Raw genomic sequence first — 17,526 nt, 5'->3', positions numbered from 1 at the left:
GCTGTTATCTTTGGTACTTAGTGTTCACTGATGTATTAATAGATGCTTGCAGCTTTGCTTAAAATCAACACAGAGACCTACTTGGCTAAAAGGACAGTCACGGATGGCTCTCGAAAAGCCAAATCTGGAAGAGGCATGGTCTCAGACAGTCAGATCAAAGAGATTTCATATTCAGCAAGGAGCTACCACCTAGATTTCTAAAGCACCTCTCCAATCCCATCAGCCATTATTTGAAAAGGATCTCCACTCTTTCCTTGGGAATTTCCAGCTCTTTTATTTTGCATGTCTCCATGACAACTCAGGAATAGATAGGCTTAGAAAAGGCCTATATTGCTACAAAGCAGTAATGGGTTTTTTGGTGTTTTCACAATGTTTGAGTGCAGTTAGACCAAGACAACTGAGGAGTAATTTGCTCACAGCGTTAAGACTGATGCTCCATTTCTTCTTATGCTTTCTTCCCTTCACAATGCTCCCCCCAGCAGGGTGACCTCCACTTCTCCCTTGATTTTGGGGGGGAACATTTATCTGACCCCAACCCAACTCACGAAAGCAAACAATTAGCCTAGGTGCAAGGCTATGGGCTGTGTGATGAGCTGAATGCCCTGACTCCAGGCAGAGGAGACCCAGGGCTAGTGCAAGCCCCCAAGCCAGGCCAGGCAGCACAGGGGAAGGTCTGTTCCTTCCTGGTGACAGCAGGATGCCAAACTGTTAACAGAGCTGCACCGAGGGCATTCTGCTGAGCCCCGAGTAAGGAAGTGTATCGCTAAGGGCTTTGATGGGCTAAAAAAGGGCATTTACCCTGCTCGGTACCCGATGAGGAACTGCAACGATTCAACGCTTTGGGTGCATTCATACCAGATTTCCTGTCAACTCTTTGTATTTACTGTAAGCAAGCACCTAAGGCTACGCGCTCCTCCAGACACAAACGTATCTATCTGCACACCGCGCTAAGACCACCTGCACCGCCCGGTCCCTCAGCAGTGAAGTGCCAGCGCCGCGCCAGGCGGCCTGAGGAGGAGGTAAGCCCACACACAGCCTTCCCGTCCGGGATAACCCGGCCATGCGGCAGTGAGGAAACTGATGCCGGGAGCGTGCGGGACAGCGGGGAGCCGTGCGGGACAGCGGGGGGCTGCGCGGCCCGCACCCGCCGCCGGGCAGAACACCCGCCCCCCCCCGCTCGGGCAGCGCAGCTACAGAGCCGCGAAGCCACGGCAGGGCGGGGGACGCGGGATGCCGCCGGCAGCGCCGCTCAGGCCCCAGCCCGGGCCCCTACGGGCGGGTGAAGGGTCCCTCTCCGAACGCTGCCTGCGAGTGCGCTCTTCCCCCCCCCCCCCCTTCCCCTTCCCCTTCCCCTTCCCGAGTGCTGCTGCCCCGTTACCCCCAGCCCCGTCCCCCACCCCTTAAACCCCAAGGCGACGGCGGCCGCCGCCTACGCCGCGAAGAAGGGGACTGCCGCCCCGCGAGCCTCACCGTCCGGGCCCTGAGCGCCGCTCTCGGCCATGGCGCCCGCGCTCTCCGCTGGCGCCAAGGCTCCCGAAAGTGGCGGGAGGCGGGAGGCCCGCGAGTCCTCCGCCCGGCGCGGCAACCAATCAGCTGCGGCGGTGGCGGCTCCGGGTCTGGCCGCCACACGGAACTCCCCGAGGTCGAGCGCGGGACGGAAGCGTCGCGCGGGGCGGAGCCGCTTCCTGGGCGAGGCCTGCGGCGGCGGGACTGGGATCTGGGGGAGCGGCTGTGAGGGGGCGCCGGTACGACAGCGGCTTTGCAGGTGCTGGTTTATCCTGGGGGCCTGAGAGGCCGGTGCAAAGCTACAGGCTGGGGAAAGAGTGGCTGGAAAGCTGATCCGCGGAAAAGGACCTTGGGGTGCTTATTGATGGAGCTGAACATGACCCAGCTTGTGCTCAGGCAGCCAAGAAGGCCAACAGCATCCTGGCCTATATCAGAAACAGGGTGGCCAGCAGGGCCAGGGCAGTGATCTTCCCTCCGTACTGGGCACTGGTGAGGCTGCACATGGAATACTGTGTTCAGTTTTGGACCCTTCACTACAAGAGAGACATTGAGGTGCTGGAGCAGGTCCAGAAGAGGGCAACAAAGCTGGTGAAGGGTCTGGAGCACAAATCTGATGAGGAGCAGCTGAGGGAACTGGGGTTGTTTAGCCTGGAGAAGTGATAAGGGAGACCTTGTTGCTCTCTGCACCTACCTGAAAGGAGAATGGAGGAAGCTGGGGGTCCGTCTCTTCTCCCAGGTAACAGAGGATAGGACGAGAGGTAACAGCCTCAAACTGCACCAAGGGGTGTTTAGACTGGATATTGGGAAAAAAAATTCTTCACAGGGAGGGTGTTCAGGCAATGGAACAGGCTGCCCAGGGCAGTGGCAGAATCACCATCCCTGGAAGTGTTCAGAAACCATGTAGATGTGGCCCTTAGTGATATTTTTTAGTGGTGGTCTTGGCAGTGCTTGGCAGTTGGACTTGATGATCTTAAAGGTCTTTTCCAACCTGGTTGATTCTGTGTTTTTTAGGGGGTTGACTGGGTTTTTTTTTCAAAAGCATCAGTGCTGGCCCTCACTACCCGTAGATCCTGCACCATCATTTTCAGAATTTTCTGGAGGAGCATTTGCTGCTCATGAAGATATGTAGGCAGTGACTCCAGCTTCTTACAAAGGCAGGGGGCACCAACACAGCAGAGCCACTTGAGAGCAAATAGGACTCTTCCTTACAGCTGATACGCTGTTGCAGGAGCATTAACTGGTATTACGGCTTGAATATGCTATTTTCAACTATGTAGAAAAGAGAATTTTTATGGTTCTGAAACTGAAATCTGTTTTCCCTCTCCACAAGGACTCCTTAACATTCATAAGAGGGAAATAATAAACCTACCAGATGTCAGTCCTTCTAACTTACCTACACAGTTCCTGGCACAACACTTTAACTCTCGCTGCTGAACCTAGTCTTAGATGGAAGCAGAACCAACCCTAGCCACTTGTAGCAGCTCCCTGGTGCCAAAAGACAAACCGCAACAGCTCAAACGCCCATTCCCAGACACTTAGGAAAATGAGACCACCTGTCTCAGCAGTATCTACTTACTAGCTAGGACGTAGCAAACATGCAACCTTGCAAACACTGACAGCTATAGGAAGAATATCTGTCTGACTTTCCATCCTGTTTTGAGCTGGGATAAAGTTAATTTTCTCCCCATCCTACTGGGCAACTCTGTGCTGTTGCTGGATTAAATCATGACAGCTACAGACTGCCTTTCTTTTGGTGCAGTGTATCCAAACAAAAGTTTGGTCTATTTCTTTTTTTTATACACATGCACAAAACAAGATCCCATCACTAAACATGATGTGGAGCTCAAAATCAGAAGTTGCTCCATTTTTAAGCTACAGTAAAAAAGCAACAATGTCATGAAATTCTTCAGTTGGAATGTAAATTGAGTGATACCACCCTTCACATATTCCTAGCTTTCGCATGCCTTGGAATTTTGAATTGACTAGGTTTTAATGTTTTTGATAAATAAGGCAATATTTTGATAAATAAAGAAATACTCTGTCAGCTGTCATACAAACGGTGGCATGTTTGTCATCCAGGTGATGCCATGATTTGAGCTGGTATGCCGTGATACAGATAATTTACCAAACTGAAGTTGTTGCCATTACTCCATTGTGGGACAGCACAGGTCAAACAAAAGCCTTTTTCATGAATGTTACTTCAATCCTTAAATTCATCTCTGGCCATAACAAGAATGCATCTGTTTCCTGCAGTACAGCATAACAAGCATATTTAAATACTGAACAGAAAAAAACAAAAAAAAAGAGGGGGTATCAGGAGATGCACTTTGCTTTGGAAAAGAAAAACAATCCAGCAAGACTTGGGACTTCCTCTGCTAAATGGCATTATCACAGCAGATGACTTTGAGCTGATCTTTAACCTCCCTTGGGACAGTCATACAAGAGCAACTTGGCATGACCTTTGCTCAATTGTCTTTTAAGTACAAGAAGTGGGAATTCTGCTGTGCAGTTCAAGCCATCTAAGAATCTTGAGAGAGCAATAGCTGCAGCGAAAAGTGCAAGGGAAGCACAGTAACCAAGATGGTAGGCAGCCAAAAACATGGTACAGAAGAGGAAGCTCGGGAGACTCCCAGATTTCAACGAAAGGTGACACAGATGTGTTTTCCATGATGGGTTTTGTTTTTTTAGTGTTGTAATTTAAATGTTTAAGTTATGAGTAGAAAATATTATAAACTCATTGCAAGAGCTCCAAGATGATAGAAACAGTAATATATATTAACATATAAAGGTACAAATGGAGTATATCAAACCTAACTAAGTGGACAAAATAATTACTGTATTGAGGATAGTTTTTTGTCTTTTTATGTGTAGAGCATGCTTGATCTGTCTCAAAGGCAATAGGACAAAAAGTTAAAACTCTTAGATTCAGACATTAGACATTAGACATTAAAATTTATGGTTGGTATTTTTTTTTTTTGATGACTAAAAAAAAGTTCTGTTGAAACTAAGAGGGGTGACATAAACCAGAATGTGACTAAACCATGAATTATAGTGAGGTAGCATGTTCACCTGTACAACATCTAACTCAAAGTGCCTAAACATTATTATAGTATTGTTAAGTATGGACTACCTTTGAGAAGGATTGTGTGGGTGTGTGGTAGTGCTCAGGATGTCAGTGTATATGCTCTATGTGTACATTTTCATCAAACATAGATTATTTAATTCTCTTAATCTTTACATTGGTCTGAATTAATGTTATCACTCAGCTTACAGTTTTTGTATCTAATATGATCCAGTTTTGACTAATTCATTTCAGCAGCTGCTTACTAAACTGTGCTATTCACATGACATTTCAGCATGAATTTCTTAACTGTATGGAGGACTAAACTCCTAAAGGAGCACAGATTACATAAACCAAAACATCTCAAATTATTACTTACTGAAAGGGCTTTGTTTTCAGAACTCTTCATAGGTAGTTAACTGATAGAAATATGAAGAAATAGATTTTTCTCCATTTGCTTATCAATAAAGATAATGCAGACATTTATGTTCAGAGGGTAGGTTGCTTGCTTAACAGACCTGTAAATGCCTTTTATTTACTGGACAGCTCTTTTTAATTTCCTGCCTGAGCTACCTGCCAACATCAGGATGAAGAGTATAAAGTTGCTGTTAGGTTGTTAAGGTTCTGAAATGCAAACATGAAATAGAAACTAGAATGTTATGTTGATTTTCCCCTCTTCTGACAGCAAAAACGTCTATGGAATGAAGATGCTTTAAAAAAAAATAAAACCACACACACATTAAATTTTGATTATGGTTAAAATTACAGCAAGTCCTAGTAACTCAACCAGAATTGGTGGAATTACACTAATCAGAATAGAGAGCAGAATTTCATCGCCTGCTTGCCTAATACAATATTTCTATTCAAACCTAGAAGAAAAGTACAAAATATTACAATGTAAATTAAATATGGAAGACAAGTGAGAGCAAACTCACAGAGAATGAGCCCTCACATAATTATAATGCCTAGGAATTAAGTCTGATGCCAGTGGTATTCAAGAGTGTACAGTTATTGCCACAGCATGAAAGTCTCTGTTTTAACTACTTTCATCGCTCTCTCCTTACAATTGCACAAAAATGAATAGTAATTTATAAGCAGAACATTATTACAGAGAGGCTGTTACATTTCAAGACCTGGCTGAAGATCAAATGTGCTTCCAGGGGTGAATATTCTCAGCATTCACCATTTCATGTCCCTTTAGCAGAAAGGCGAACAGCGTCGTGAGACAATGCAAAGTCTAGTTGTAATCCTGCCAACTCTCTGTTGCTGGATTGGTGCTGGTGAAGGCGCTACTCACATTGTGGAAAGCAGCAAGGGCCATCTGCTCCATGTGGGAGGGGAGCCCAGCATGGTAAGTCTGGCAGGACAGCCGGGCCTCATCCCCCAGCCCCTACAGACTGTGAGCAGGGCAGCCCCAGGAGAGGAGACAGGGTCAGCCCAGAATCCAGAGCAGACAAGTGCATGGTGATGAGACAAGTCTGACGTCAAACTAGAAACGCAACTCCGGGTCAGGTCCAGTGGTGGTAACCTGGATCAGACGCAGCCCAGTGATCCCCAGGCAAGTCCATGGTGATAAGACCGATCTAAGGTCAAGCCACGAAGTCAGCCCATGGGTGGGGACCAGAATCAGACCTGATTATGGTAGCCAGTGTCAGACACGGCCCAGACAAGTTCGTAGTGACAAAGAAGGTCCAACATCCAGCTAGGAAGCCAGGGGCATGGCTATGGCTGAGCTGGAGACCAGCACTCCTGCAGCTCAGCTCTGGCAAGGGCCGGTGGCACAGGCTCGAACTCAAACAGCCACTGAGCAGAGGGCAGTTGAGGCTGGTCAGGGCCCTGTCAGCAGCTCCCCTTCCCAAACAGAAGGGGTTTGTTATAGAGTGGTTTAATTGGTGTGGGTTGACATTAGGCTACTTCAAAGACACAGACCCAGGGGAGGGACAAAGGCCTAGGAAAGGCCCATGGCAGAGGGAACTTGCAGGTGGCAGGAACCCTGGAGGCCAGCCCCCAGAGGTTGCTAGGGCTCAACTCAGGAGCTGGGGCTGGGCAGGGGGACAGCATGGTGGGGACACCAAAACCCAGGGTCAGGCTGATAACTCAGGAGGCATTGCCAGAGAAGACCTCACACAGCCATGAGCCAGGCACCACTGTGAAGTGATTTATATCCAAGCCCAAATTTGCCTTGTTTTCATGAAAATAGAAAACAGCACACCACAATCACAATTGCCAAACCTCCAAACAAGTACAGAATTACATGAGGCTCTATTTCTCTTCATTGTGAAGTGGTTTTAAGTCAGAAGACTTTTGCAGCCTCTCTCATGCAAAGACCATTTTAAATACAACTGCTGTGCTATACAGGTGCTTGAGATCCCCTGAAGCACTTCAGACATTTGATGATATTCTTTCCAAGGGCTGCAATGCATTCCAGACCCTGCTTTTGCAAAGGACATCAGAATGACAGAATATCTTTGCTTTAATAAAGCGAATGTTACTGTCCTTAGCCTAGAGACTTCAGTGAGTGTTTACAAACTTCTCTGTAGTAGTAAAGTCACTGGACAAACTGTGACCAACTAAGCCAAAATACCTTGTTACCAAGTGGCTTGAATGTCAGTTGTTACACTGTGCTGCAGGTATCAGGATCTATCGCTGCTTTACTGTTAGAAGGATCGGAAAGCACTCCTTGTTAAGTAGTTGTGAAATGCATGTAATTTCCCTGCAGAAGTTGACTGAGGTCTTTAATGGTTTATCCACAATTTCCAAGAAGAGTTTGCTCCTTCTAGGGATTTTGCCTTAAGGTAAGGATGCAATTAGTGTACACTAAACAGCATAGCTACGAACCCAGGTGTAGTACGTTTGTTGAAGTATGCTTCTTCCTTATCGTACTCCATCAAATATTGAGAAGAGAATCCTTCTGAGGGAAGTGGACATATGAATTCTTGTTCAGATTTCAGCCATGTTGGCTCACCAGTGCTAGCCTGCTACAATCAGCTTAACGTGGTAATATGATAAAAGCATGACACAGGATTTATAGGTGCTGGTGTCTACAATGAATTGAAATTTGTTTAGTTCCAGTTGTGGGCACTGATCAGTGCTCCACTAAGATATTTAAAATATATGAATGGCTAGATAGAAAAAAAAAAAAAAAAAGTAAGGAGATATTTTAAAATGGGGGCTTGAAGATACAGAAGAATGCATACAGAATATTTCTCTCTGTACTGTTCAGCTGCCTGTGGAGGTTAGAGGGGGATAATACTTTCAGTCTGAGAAAGAAGAGGATTTAAATGTAACACCTAAACATAGAATCATAGAATAGTTAGGGTTGGAAAGGACCTTAAGATCATCCAGTTCCAACCCCCCCCTGCTGTGGGCAGGGACACCTCACACTAAACCATGTCATCCAAGGCTCTGTCCAACCTGACCTTGAACACTGCCAGGGATGGAGTATTCACAACTTCCCTGGGCAACCCATTCCAGTGAAGTTTTAACCCATTACCCCTTGCCCTATCACTACAGGCCCTGATGAAGAGTCTGTCTTCAGCATCCTTATAGGCCCCCTTCAGATACTGCAAGGCTGCTATGAGGTCTCCACGCAGGCTTCTATTCTCCAGGCTGAACAGTCCCAACTCTCAGCCTACCTTCATATAGGAGGTGCTTCAGTCCCCTGATCATCCTTGTGGCCCATCCTGTATTTTTCATACTTTGAGAGTTAATTGCTCCAGTTTGCAAATTGAAATTCCTTGTAGGAAAAAAAAAAAAAGACAAAATACCACATATCAGACAGAACCTTCATAACAGTTAAGATTTTACCCTGTTTGCCATCTATTCAGTTTAGACCCTGGAATTAGTGTTAAGAGGACTGGGATCATGTTTTCCTGGCTTGTTTGTATGTACTGTTAATTTACGCACCCTGGTACAGGATTTTTACGCATCAGATGTCTATTCAAGCCCAAGCAGCTGTTGCCAGGAGCTCAGTCATTAAAGGCAGTGGCTATATGTCCCAGTTACTTCTGAAGAAATGACAGGAGGATGCCCAGGAGACCAGGCTCTGTCTGGTGCAGGATATTTGGTTACATGCAGTCCCAGATGCAAGAAGATCCCTTTCACCTCTATTCCCATGCACCCACCTGGTCAGGGAGGGCTGGACACTGACCCCAGATACATCTGTACTTGGTGCTGCTCCTTCAGCACACCAGCACTCGTCTCTGCAGAGCTGTTGTACATGGTTGGGCTTATAAAAGCACTACCTGCTGCTGCCTTTGGCAAGCCTTAGCCAAACACTAGCCCTAACACTGCCCAGCCACGCTGTCCAAATATTGTTCTGACAGCATAGCACGCCTACAAATATTTTTCCTAAGAGAATGAGGTACAAATTTTGGTCAGAGTGCTGCATTAATCATGGTTTAATTATTTTCATAATGTGTGAGTAGTCCTCACAGAATAACTGATAAGGAAGTTGGTTATGACAAAAAGAATCAGCCCTGAGACAGCACTTAGTTTGGCTACCTGTTTTCCTTGCTCAGTCACCTCTTCCTTTTTTCTTGACTGCTGTCTTATTTTTACTTTTCAGGTTATCTTTTCTTTCTACTTTCTTCTCATCTCCCTTTGCGTACCTACCCCTTTTCCTTTCACATAGCATATATATTTTTTGTATTGCACTTGGCCTTCTTTGAAGAAGTGCAAAAGATAAAACATTTGAAATTAAGTTCTTAAGTCGTAGAATCATAGAATGGTTTGGGTTGGAAGGGACCTTAAAGGTCACCTTGTTCCACCCCTTGGCTGTGGGCAGGGACACCTTCCACTAGGCCAGGTTGCTCCAAGCCCCGTCCAACCCGGCCTTGAACACTGCCAGAGATGGGGCAGCCACAGCTTCTCTGTGCAACCTGTGCCAGTGCCTCAGCACTCTGAAGATGTAGCTGTGACTCCTGGGCAGTCTTTAGCCGGGATCCTCGTGAGGGCCTGGCACCTCTGTTACAAATTTGGCTGTGTTCAAAACATTTTGCTACATTTAGACAGAGCTGCTACTGTTACGACTGTGTCCTTTTTATCCATCTCTCGCAAGCAGAGAACGGCGTTATCATGGAAACTGTTGGAATTCCTCTCCCTGAACAGCAACTTCCTTGCCTTGGTACCACAGATCTGCAGAAGCATTGCCTCGAAACTCAACCCAAGCTGAAGTGAATATGTATTTCTGAGAGAAAGGCACCCCTGCCTCGGGTTCTTTTGACGCATGGGCCACGCCCAGGTGTTTCAGCTCTCCTCGGGAAAGGCGCTCGCCGGGCAGTGGAAACGGGCGGCCGCTCCGGGCCCGCCCTAGGAGCCGGTGCCGGTGACCGGGGGGCGCGGGGAACGCTGCAGCCGCTGCGCCCCCCACCCCGCGCAGGAGGGGGCGGTGAGGCGCGGGCTGCCGTTGAGAGGGGAGCTGCGGGCAGGAGCTGTCCTTTCAGCACCCTCTCCTCCCGCCACTCCTCGTTCCTGCCGTCAGCAGGTTACTGTGAGGGAGCTACCGAGGGCGGGAGCGGCGCACGGGTTAGGGGAAGATACACCCCGTCGGCTCTCGGTGCCTCTCAGGCTCCCAAATGCCGACAAGGCTCCTGTGCAACGCGTGGCACTAAGCCGGGCGCACACCCGGCGCGGCGCGGGGAGAGCACGGTTCTAGGGACCCATAGCAGGCGCTCAGGGTCAGGCCGCCGCTCAGGTAACGCCGCCGCGGGGGCGTAGGTGGCGCGGCGTCGCAGCAGCCAACCAGGAGGCTGCATGCAAATGAGCGCGGCGTCCCCCGCGCGGAGGGGGTGGTGGCCCGACGGCCGCTTGGTTGCTATGGCGACCCGCGGCGGCCGTGCCCCCGAGCGGCTGCCGGGAAGACCCCCCGCGGGGTGGTTCCACGCATGACGGCGGAGCCCCGCGCCGGGCTGGCCCGGGGGGCGGCAGCAGCGGGCGAGGAGGCTGCCGCCGGCCATGCCAGTGCTCGCTGCCGATGCTGAGTCAGAAACAGGTATCCCGAAATCCCCCTCTGAGGCGCGGTGCTCAGAGGCCATGGAGGAGCTAGAGCACACCTGCCCCCAGCCTCGCCTGGTGAGTCGGGCCTGGCCCTGATCAGGGGCTCGGCCCCACCTCGGTCCGCAACGCGCGAGCCTCCGGACGTTGCGGGGCCGCGGGCGAGGGAGGGAGGGAGGGAGGCCGCTGCCGTGTTACGGCCGGTCCCTTTGTGTAGCGCCGCGCCTCCGCGGGGAAAGGAACAACAAAGGCTGCGAATGGAAGGGGCTCTGCCCCCCACCACAGGCTGAGGGCCCTTCCAGGCTGCCCTTGCTGCGCTTGGGGAGTAGCGGCAGACTGGCGGGACTCCTGGTCCCGTCTTGGAAAGCAAAAAACCAGCGTATCCCCCGCATTTGTGAGGGGCTGGGGAGAAACGGCCGGTGCAAGGGGCCGCGGCTTCAGCCCGGGTGGTGGGGAGCATGCGACTCGGTAAAGCCGTGTTACAATAAAAAAGAAGCTGTATGTGGCTAGCAGTGGACTCCGAGGGGCAGAGCACGCTGAAAGGAAGCAGTGGACGGGTGCCCCGGGCCGCGGTCGCGTCCTCCCCTCCCGTGACCACCCGCCCGGTGCGGGGCACCCGGGAACGGCAAATCCCGCTTCCCGCGACTTCAGAGCACACTTCTGCGGCAGAGCAGCGTCCTGTTCCGTTGCGGACGTGTAGGGAAGAGTCTTGCAGAGCTGCGGTGTTAGGGGTACGGGAGGATGGGGAAGAACCGGGAGAGTGACAGCCAAAATAAACTGCTTTGGTTGAAGATGAGGGAAGTTTCCTTCAGATCCTTCAGGCAACTTTACAAGACTGCTGTACCACCAGACTTAAGGTTCTGAGAGCTGCCCTTTTTCCATGTACTAATTTAAAATAATTGGAATGTTTCTTTGCTTCTTATTTAAGCCTTTTACTATTCCCATAACTCCCTTCCCCGCCGTCGTACTCACCATTGGCAAGGCGGTAGAAAAATAATAACAACAATACATACATGCACACACAGAAAGGCAAGGACAATGTTGAGGTGTGAAAGTGCATGGGGGATGCCACATTTTAGTCCTGGAAATTAGATCATTTAACACCAGAATTCAGTCCTAATTGAAACATATTTAAACATCAAACTTCAGTAATTAAATTCCACACTATAGTTGAAACATTGTTCCAATATGACAAGAAATAGCAGCAGTCACTTGAGCTGACCTAAATTAATGTTTTCTACTTGGTAGTATTATAATTAGAATCAACTTTAAAGGAGACTGTTAATTTGTTCATGGGAGGCTTTTGGAGCTGTTTTAACAGGCAAAGTTAGCTCACATGTTGTTACTGCAGTGTGTTAATTCATTCGGGCTGTCTTAGATTTCTCTGTCAAAAGCTCAGATATAACAACCCGTTTGAATATATTACTCCATGTAGTCTGACATTTTAAAAGATTTTAAAGAGAGAACTGACAATATGATACCAGTATTTACAGTATCTTGCTTTCCAGTACCATTTCTGTGGAAATTAAGGTGACAGCGAGAGTACGCAAATAAAACAGTAATTCATTATGATGTTGTAGAACTTCCTGAGTACCAATAATGGACAATGGAGACATTTTGAATACATATTTATGGAAAGTGTGTCCTTTTAAAGTAGCATCTTATCTGTCAGCAACTCTAGGTTATCTTCAGGCAAAAAAAAAAAAAAAATTGCCTGGTGAAGTATAATGTACTTGCTGGGGCACAAGGAGGGATGCAAGCAAGTGTAGTCAGGTCATGTCTGAAGTGAGAAGATTTCAGAGCTGGTGACCTGAAGAGTTAAAGTGAATCACCCCTTGACAGATGATCTAGTAACACAGATATCAAGTTCTTGTCAGATTTGTTTTAAGATCTTCAGTGCTTTCTCTGATCCAGCTGCTTTGAAGGTAGCATATACAGTGGTGAGCCAGTAACCAAGTCACTTCGTTAATTAAAGATGGTGTCTCAATTAACATTTTAGTATCATTTTATTATCCTGGACCTCAGGATGGGTTTGGTCCCTCAGAATGATACAACTGGTGGCAAGTAAAGCCTGTGATACTTAGAGATGACTTGTTAATGTTGTTCATTGGTTATTACATGTCCTGAAAATCAGTTGTCTGGGTTTTAAAGTCCTTGATATAGGCTAATTTTTAGGAAACAATTTTTGTAAAGAAAAAAATGTAACTTCAAATCAGCTCAAATTTTAGAAGGTGGAAAGAGGGTTAGATTTTTCTGAAATAGTTGTCATCCTTTTCATTGAAATAGGAATTATTTATTTAAAGCCTTACAATTGTGAATATTTTTAATGGATACCTGCACTAGATCCTCTGATTTTAGGCTATGGACCCTGCTAGCTTGGCAGTAAGTGTCACAGTAGGACTAAAGAAAGCCCCTATCTCCTTCAAAGAGCAGGAAGATACGGGACACTGAAGGCAATTCTTAAGTTTCAGTATGTATTGGGACCTGGTGTTTTCCAGTGCCTAGTACTGTTGTGATATAAATTGCGATTATTTTTTTTCCCAAGACACTCTTTGGGTTTTCATAACCAACTAGAGCATTAATGAGCATTTGTGCTTCAGTCAACTCCCCTGGTCCATCTCTCACTTAATCTTTGCCTTTTTTACATTTTCAACTTCCACATACCTGAATGCCAGGCAAATCTCTCTCTGAGTGACGCACATACCTTAGTCTCAATGCACAACAGGGCAACAAACCAATTAGAGTCATAGGCTTTAGCCATAGCAGTGATTTTAGCAGTTTTGTAGTCAAGTAAAGAACTAAACAGAAATAGCATTTCTCCAGTCCTGGTTTGTATAGTTTTATGTTTATCCCAGCATTAGGGTTTACCTGTGTGAGTCTGTACTAAAAAGTCCTGCAAAAAAGGCAAGCTCTTAGTTTAACTGGATGGCAGAGATACCATAGGAGGGAACACCAAAGAGTAACTACAAAGCCTTGTGAAATGATTTGCTTATTTTTTTTGTAATTTACTTATGTCCTTTGTTATCAAGAGTTTGACTTTGGTCCCACATGCGGGCAGCTGCTTAAAGCAGTGGTGTGCACATCGAGAATTACCCTGAGTCTTCACCCTGCAAGAAACAAACAGGCATTCAACACACTTTGTCCAGGAAGGTAATTCCAGAGTGTCTTTCATAAAAGGAAACAATGGCAGTTTATAAGGACAGTGCTGCAGATAAACCAGAAGCAAATACACATTGAAACTCACTTAAACTTCAAAACTTACTGCGTGATCTCATCTTCCCCTTGAACACACTGCAAGCTTCTTTTCCTTATATTTAACGCCTCTGTCATCCTACACAGGCATCAGTGGGAACATCTGGGGATGTACTGTTGGGTCCTGGGAACCAATGTTTTGTTTCCAAAACTGGCTGAAGTCCTTAGGTCACCTAAGGGAATCCAGGGCAATGGATTTCCATCACAGTGCTTACCTCATTGTGCTTTGAGTGCAATGTGAGATTGAGCCCAAATCAAGAATACAGGCTCTTCACAGGGAAAGTTAGGAACAACTTAAGGAACCTTAAGAAACCAAATAAGCAGAAATCCACCTGAATAAACCCAAGTTAGCTACAGGGGATGAGAGGTAGTAGATAGGTAGGTGGTTGTTTTGGGCTGTGGTCGCAGGGACGATGATAGGTAGAGGGCCAGGCAGGAGTTAAGCAGCAGTTTTCATAAATTGAAAGTAAAGTGAATCTATCTTCAAGATGATGTAAAGAAGCAGATAGGTGCATTTTGCTGTGTCTGCTCTGTCCTTGGCAATGTGATCCCAGGAGTACTGGGCTGTACCTGAGATCACTGTTAAATGAGATCTGTGCTGCCTACCATCAGATGCCTTTTCTCAGGCAGTTCGAGCTGTGGCCAGATCTCATTTGCCTGTGCAGGAAATGGCATCAGGGCCCCGTGAGAAGTACACACCTAGTTTTTTCTGCTCAGCATCACCACTAGAAGGGCAGAGTAGCTGGAGACCTAGGAACTATCCATGTGGCAGATAAAACATGTTCTGCAAAGGCACTGTAAGCATCAGGGCCATTTGAGGTTCACCCTGGCTATCCCAGTGCTTGCTCCCAAGCCTGGATTTATTTCTACTGCCTTGACTTGAGATTCAGAAGCTACAGACTTCTACAGTTCAATAGGAAATAGGTATCAATTATCTTGTGGCCACTGAATCTACAGTACTTTGGAGAATGAGACTCAGGTACAATTAAAGATCACAGTTCTCACATCATTTTAGGTATTGGCTGCTTTAGCCATTTTACTGATTTTTTTAGAAGAAATGAGAGCACATGAATTTTTTTCAAATTATTTGAGGACATTTGGAACACACTGGGGTACTTTTATTGAAGGGTAGAGGAGAATGTTTTAGTATTTTCACTCAGAGCTGTATAATGGTTTAAAAGGGCACTAGACTCCTTTAGACAATTTCTTTGTTGCTGCTGCTAAGCAATGAAATGTTAAGCACAACATTTGAAATAATTGCAACAAAACCTTGCATGCCTCGGATTCCTATGTTTTCATCCCTGGATGCCTTACTCCCTCTGTATTTGAAAATGAGATTTTGAGAGGGTCTGATGAAACCTCTAGAGTGATTTCAGATGTTTTATTTCCATGAGCGTACTATTTATCTTTCCTGTGTCACTGAAAAGTATATGCAATTTTAATCAGAGGAGCTAATGATGAATTTAGGAGGTTTTATTGTGGTTTAGAAGTGTCCTATGCATCTGTTTCTCTCTCACGTGATGTTATGACTTAGGGGGTCTGCCATCTGTTTACTTCAGTATGGAACTAAGAATAAATATATATATGTAAATAGCCTTACAATTAAGGAATCCCAAATGACTTTATTTGACCAAATATCTTTTGGTTCTTTACAAGTTTGGATTTTGCTCTGGGTCAGTTTTCATTTTCATAAAAGCACAAACCCATAGAAACATGCCAGATATGGTTGGCACATGGGGACATGTAAAAATCTTGCTGCACTTAAAAGACACCAAAAGTCTGCTGTGATTTCCCTTTACTACATCAAAGGACATGAAACTGGTTTATGTTCTGGAATGTCATAGTTCCATCTCTGAAGATACATATTCATGCAGAACTACAGATATTTTTGCAGGATTCACAAATGACACACAAACACAGGGAGAAAACATTACATTCTATGTATTGCATTCCTTGCTGTCAAATGTATATATGAAGTTCTATTTTAGAAGCAGCTTTTATTAGGAGAATATTACCAATTTCTTAAACTGTGCTGTTGTCATTACTGTGAAGGTTTGTATCATATCTTTAAAAAGGAGTAAGAAAATCAGTGTAAATAGATTCCTTCTGCTCCCTCCTCAAAAACACAACATTATAATGTAACATAGCTATAAAATGTAAAAAAAATAATTGAACACATATATGGATATGGAACAGAAGAAATAAAGAATTAGGAACCAAATACTAACCACCCAGGCAAAAGGTATGTGTAGCACATAACCACACGTCCAGGATTGTGCGTAGACACTCAATGCAGCCAGAACTGTCTATCCCAGTATGTGCTTATACCTTTGTTTCCGTGTAATCTGCTTTCCTTTCCTACACACACGTAGACAGATGGCATAAGGTGAAAAGCTCCTGTGAAAGGCACTGGATGATTCAGGGATTTGGTAGAGAAGCCCAGTGCACTCCCTTTGGGAAAATACTTCTTCCCAGGGTGCTTCTGCCAGCTGGGGAGCTGCAGAGATTATGTGCCTCCTGTGCATGAGGAAAAATGGTGGGGTTTTTAGCTTCAACACAGCTCTGTTTTGAGTAACGGTTTATACAAAATGCTGGCCTACATCTGACATGAAATAATTGATGATAGACATTAAGTTTCTTTATGTAGAAGCACAAGTAGAGATTGAATACTGGGTCAGATTCATGCAGTAGTTTAGCTATCACTCAGTTGATTTCAGTAGATTAACCCTTGCTTACATTGAAGATGAAGTTAGGTCCTTTATGCCATACATCAGGTGTGTACAGTAATGTACAAGCAAAAAGAAATGGGTATTAGAAATCTAAACCATATGAACGGACATTATCTCCATTTTCTGGATTGATCAATAGAACACAGAGTGGCATTAGAGCAGTGGTTACATGTTTTTGGTCTGTTGACTGTGGCCAAACCTCAGCATTACTTGTGGGCCAGCAAGCACCTGCCATTCAGTTTTGAATTGCAAATGCACCATGGGCAGTTTGATTCTGTGGTCCCGCTGCAATGTCCTTGTTTTGCCGTGGTGTCTGCAGGCTTCCATGTGATAATCAGTGCCCTGTTGAAGGAGCCACACACTTCTTTATCCTGAAATACTGCATATCCCTCCTCAGTGCTGGGACATCTGACAGCTTGGCTAGGTCTTTAGCCATCAGGACAAGAGGATATCTAGGCTCATAGGCTGCATGCCACCTTAGCTGTAGTTTGGTCTTTCAGTGAGTCCTACCTGGGTCACTTGTAAGCAGCGCTCCTTCCAGCTGTGGAGGGAGCAGGCTCAGGTGGGTAAGCTGCCAAGGGTCACGATTCTTTTCCAGCTGCTGTTCATGGAGATTGAGGTGCTTCAGCAGCAGTTCTTTCACTTGAGTTCTGCTTGACTTGGGGGCCATCCTACCTCTAGGATGAGTTTTATTTTCTAAATAGCATATTCCAGTTCAGTCAAAAGTTATGGCTGTCACACAGGAATCCTGTCATGAAATTCTTTGGCCTTTTGCAAGTACTATACTAGATTATATAATAGTTGTTCTAGTTTCATAATCTATTAATCTGTACATATATACATCATTGTGCTTCTTGAGAAGGCAGTGGGAACTGCTTTTCTTGTGTGATATCTTCCATTTTTAGTTGCATCTTGTACTTAATCATTACTGACAATACTAACAAGGAGCAAAGTATATTTGATTGAAGATAAAGCCCAAAAAGA

General features: G+C 45.9%; 2 protein-coding genes across 4 annotated transcripts in view; one reads left to right on the top strand and one right to left on the bottom strand.

Moving 5' to 3' along the window:
- The window catches only part of POLA1 (DNA polymerase alpha 1, catalytic subunit), a 202,237-nt gene extending 200,572 nt beyond the window's left edge, over positions 1-1,665 (bottom strand). For both annotated transcript variants that reach the window (XM_061453308.1, XM_061453307.1), the window contains exon 1: positions 1,471-1,665. In XM_061453308.1, the coding sequence (XP_061309292.1) occupies positions 1,471-1,501 (31 nt within the window). In that variant the 5' untranslated portion in view covers positions 1,502-1,665. The remainder of the gene's footprint in view (positions 1-1,470) is intronic.
- A 1,895-nt stretch (positions 1,666-3,560) lies between these two features.
- PCYT1B (phosphate cytidylyltransferase 1B, choline) overlaps positions 3,561-17,526 on the top strand; it is a 35,841-nt gene continuing 21,875 nt past the window's right edge. The window contains exon 1 of one of the 2 annotated variants that reach the window (XM_061453304.1): positions 3,561-4,152. In XM_061453304.1, coding sequence (XP_061309288.1) covers positions 4,087-4,152 — 66 coding nt within the window. In that variant the 5' untranslated portion in view covers positions 3,561-4,086. Of the gene's footprint in view, positions 4,153-10,411; positions 10,640-17,526 lie in introns of those variants that run through there. The other variant, XM_061453303.1, reaches the window with a different exon arrangement.

This window comes from Pezoporus flaviventris, unplaced genomic scaffold, assembly GCF_033815535.1.
Source record: "Pezoporus flaviventris isolate CSIRO_AGI_PZ_B2104156 unplaced genomic scaffold, CSIRO_AGI_Pfla_v1 ptg000015l, whole genome shotgun sequence".
Taxonomy (NCBI): domain Eukaryota; kingdom Metazoa; phylum Chordata; class Aves; order Psittaciformes; family Psittacidae; genus Pezoporus; species Pezoporus flaviventris.
Note: the sequence above shows the minus strand (reverse complement) of the source record. Positions and strands in the feature narration are given on the sequence as shown.